Source organism: Cynoglossus semilaevis, chromosome 8 (assembly GCF_000523025.1).
Source record: "Cynoglossus semilaevis isolate Cse_v1.0 chromosome 8, Cse_v1.0, whole genome shotgun sequence".
Classification (NCBI taxonomy): Eukaryota; Metazoa; Chordata; class Actinopteri; order Pleuronectiformes; family Cynoglossidae; genus Cynoglossus; species Cynoglossus semilaevis.
In genome coordinates this window covers 11890486-11894590 of record NC_024314.1, presented here as the reverse complement: position 1 = coordinate 11894590, position 4105 = coordinate 11890486, and the positions used below count along the sequence as shown (strand labels likewise).

General features: G+C 42.4%; 1 protein-coding gene across 1 annotated transcript in view; it reads right to left on the bottom strand.

Moving 5' to 3' along the window:
• cacna1g (calcium channel, voltage-dependent, T type, alpha 1G subunit) overlaps nt 1–4105 on the bottom strand; it is a 193960-nt gene that overhangs the window by 48968 nt on the left and 140887 nt on the right. Inside the window, exons 16-18 of the mRNA XM_025057946.1 lie at nt 3191–3281; nt 1574–1755; nt 347–694 (exon numbers count right to left, since the gene is read on the bottom strand). Of these exons, the coding sequence (XP_024913714.1) occupies nt 347–694; nt 1574–1755; nt 3191–3281 (621 nt within the window). The remainder of the gene's footprint in view (nt 1–346; nt 695–1573; nt 1756–3190; nt 3282–4105) is intronic.

Below are 4105 nucleotides of genomic sequence, written 5' to 3'. Positions count from 1 at the left end.
AAGCAGGAGTAAAAGAAGAAAATGAAGAAAAGAAAAGAAGAATGAGAAGTAGTAGTAGAAGAAGAAGAAAAAGAAGAATACGTTTAATTTGTCATATTAAATGTAAACACATAACCACAGAACAGGAGCTTCACTCAACTCCACCTGGGGAGTGTTGGAGTTGGTTCTTGGCAAAGGGACCACCGCCCTGCTGAGGCTGCCGATGAACAGCCCCAGCAGGTCCACAAACCACATGTTGCCTCTCACATGTTTGATCAGGGCATTAGAGCTGCTAATAGTTGTGTCCATTGGCTTTGGGATGTAATTGTTGCAGTAATACTGCAGTCAGAAGACAGTAGTTTGGTACCTGCAGCAGAGCATCCGGAGGTAAATCCATGGAGCTCCGAGTCTCCAACGACTCCATTCTCCGATGTCGGGAAACTCTCTGTGAGTGAGACATGGAGTCCGTCCGGGCCAGGGAGGTGTTGTCGTCCTCAATTAGTCCTTCTCCTGCGCCTTCTCTGTCTCCACCTCCTTCACCCTCCTCCGAGCTGGAGCCACCTTCCCCGGACAGCAGTGAGCGACGTTCCCCGGACTGATGCTTTTGACGTTTGAGTGACGGGGCACGACCCAAGCTGTTCCAGCTGGAACGTCGGCTGGTCCAACCACTGCCAGAGCTCCAGGGGGGGTAGGGCGAGGAGCCCCGGGCACTGGTCTGAAAATGAAAGAGGAAAAAGACAATAGAAAAAGACAAGACAATACCTATAGGTTCAACATAGAAAAGAACCTGGAATTTCTTAAAACACAATAAAAATGATAAACTCTGAAGTTCTTCGATGACAAACTTCATTAGCAACAGGTTGGAATTTTCAAGATTTAACAGAAATACAGCGCATTTCAGAAAAACAGGCCACTCTAATAAACCGACAGATAAGTTTGAAGCCCTGTAAGACTTGTGTCAGAGCAGACAATCAGAGGTGTCCTCGACTGGCCGGCCTGCAGTGCTGATTCTCAGAGCTGTGTTCTACAGAAGCAGCTCTGAGAATCAGGCACCACGAGCTGTGGAGTGGTTTTAATCCTTTCTACAGTGAGAATGGTGAAAGAAAACGTGTACCATTTACTAACTTTTGTAAAAATGGGTTGCAAGTGAAATTGTTTTGTTTTTGTTGCCTCTTTTGAAAGTGCAGCAACTTTCTTGTTCTCTCAGGCAAATAACCGAACATAATTGGATCAAGGCGGCGTGACGGGAGCTGAGCTGAACTCAGATTCACACTGACAAGAGCAGATGGAGAGATCTGGGCCTAATTCTCCCAAGTCTTTATTACCATAATCAATTTGTCAAATAAAGAGTGGCGGAGGCAACAGTAAGTAGAGTCGCAGTGACACAGGGCATTCATCATCATCAGTCTCCATGACCTCATCACAGCAGCACGACGCACACAGCATGTACCGCGTATTCACAGAAACACAGCGCAGCACCCGAGGCTGCAGGTCAGTCCTGACATTTATCCTCTCACATTTGCTATTTTGCAGCTTTGTTACAGCTTTGTTACAGGTTATGAAAATAATGTCAATTACACATAAATGCACTCACAGGCGATTTGTCATAGCAGGCTGGGTCGACGGAGACGTTGCTGCCACGACGGGACTCGTTGCTCAGGTTGGGGTCACCACCAACTGGAAGCTTGGGTACTGGCATGGGGGTGGCAGCCGTGTGGGTAATCAGAGGTGGAGTCAAGCTGGTCTTTAAGTCTACATGGCCATTTACAGGAACTACTACAAGGGGGAGAAAAATGCCAACAATATTTTATGGCATTAAAGGTAAACCAAGACCCCAGGGACCAGGACGTAGACACTGGTGGTCTTCAGATGAACCTGAATGCTGAAAATAACAGGATTTGGGCAAAGTGTTTTTTGCATGTTGAAAGACCAGCATTTCAACAACCTAACAATATTTCTCCACAGGTGTCTGAACATCTAAAGAAAGACTAGAGGAAAAATCTTTCTAGATCAGGAATTTAGATTGAAGATCTAAAGATTTTGTTTTTAGACACAGAACATTTGCCTTGAACGACTCCAGTCATAAAACCCAGAAGACAGGACAAATATAAATAAAAACATCACAGCCAAAAATACACGTCCTGAATTGAGTAATATTATGAAAATGAGCCAGATGAGAAGATGCACAGAGACAAATGCTACTGGCTGTGTTACAATGCACAAGGTAGTTAAAAATGTATGCCACATACTGATACTGAGCAACATCAATATTTGAGGAAGACATTCATCTTGTGAGATGCAGGGAAATAATAACTGACAAAAAGAGAGGAATGCTGCTTTAATAGTGTTGATTCTGTCATCCTTAAATAATTATTCAAGGCCTGGAAAATGGTTAAGAAGATTTGTACAATAAATACCTATTACTGTACACCATGCAGTCATGTTTCTATTGGGCTGTTTATCAGTAATAAGAGAGGACAGGAGTGGGTGTTTGAGAAATTATGGATGAGTCTGATGTAGTGGTTTTAATGGAGGCAGCGGGGCACGTTTCCTCTGAGGACGGCAGTGAAAACCCAGGAGGTAAAAAAGACTGAAACAGCACAGAAACACAGAGGAAACACACTAACACGTGGAGTAGAGTTTGCATGTGATGGGGAGATTCTGAGAACGGCCTTAGGCTAGATGTGCAACTGCAAGGATTTTATACAAAACATGATGTCAAATCTTGACATCAGCAGCAGAGTCTATAACAGAATCTAGAAACGTTAGTTTGATCTTAGGCCAAAATCTTTAGCCCAAACAGACCTAAATGAGCAAAGGATTACATAAGATAAACCATTAGATAACTAAATAAAATGAAAATAGTTAAATGACAGCCAAGGTAATGGCTAAATAAGATAAAAGTTAGCAAAAAAACAAAACAAAAGTTAGACACAATGTAGCTTAAAGTGAACCTAAGAAGCTAAAGGACTAAATAAAATAAAATGATTCAAAGTCAACTAAAAAGTAACAGCTGAGATACGGCATCTCAATATATCAAAGCACTGAAAAGCCAACAGTTTCCAATAAGCATGTGTGACAAACAGTTGGTCCAGAAAGACAATCCATATTCATATACATCTTAAAGTAGCTAAGACTGTAGCTAAAAGGTAGCCCAAAAGAGGGATTACTTCACAATGGCAGAGATGAGCCAGTTTAAACCAGTTCTTACCTGCAGAGGCTGACAAATCCTTCTTGCTGCCGTTGACGTCCTCCAAACTTCGTGCACAAGAGTCGATTTCTGAACCTGATTTCGAATCTCCCTTGAGCCACAATCAGACAAACACACTGTTAAAACTTCATACATTGTTGCTGTGTTCAACAACCAACTAGGACTAATTGTTGTCATGCAAGAAGAGAAAAAAAATGCTGTTTTAAAAACCACACTAATGCACTGATACAATGGTTTTTGTTCAGAGCAATTGCTTCTTTAAAAAAAAAATTATTGTGACAATAACAAAGACACAACATCACACTCCACACCAACAATATGAAGTCGATGAGAAGTCTTTATGCTTCGTTTCACTTTGTCATCTATTCCCATTTCACTGATCTTTTTCTTCTCTATTATCGTATTTTTCAAGCTCCCAATTACCGTCTGCCAACGTCTGATCAATGCTGCTCTTTATTTACGGGCCTTTTTTACTATTCCAGCCTGCAGACTCCATTAATATGTGAGCGGCTGCAGGTGGAGGCTGGATTAATAGCCCGCCCCCCCACTGAAGTCCGATCAGACGTCCGCGGTGGTGAAGTGAATCAACTGTGTGCGCTCAAAGCCTCGGGCCCTCATCGCCATGCAGCTTGTTTTAAACAAACAAATGGCTTTCTGTAATCCCAGCATGCACGAGCGTTGGAGAAATACAAAGCAGCAGAGCATATGTTTCATATCGGGTCGGGTTAATGCTGGTTCTGGTTGTGTTTGAGGTACAAATTCACATTTTCTTTTTACCATATTTTTTTTTTTTTTTGCTCCAGACTGGTGGGAATAAAGATGAGGACGGAGTGAATGCAAATAAGAGCTCAGGTCAATGCAATTACCAGTTCCCATATTCAGAAATGTACGACACGTTCCTGCGTCTTATTTAAA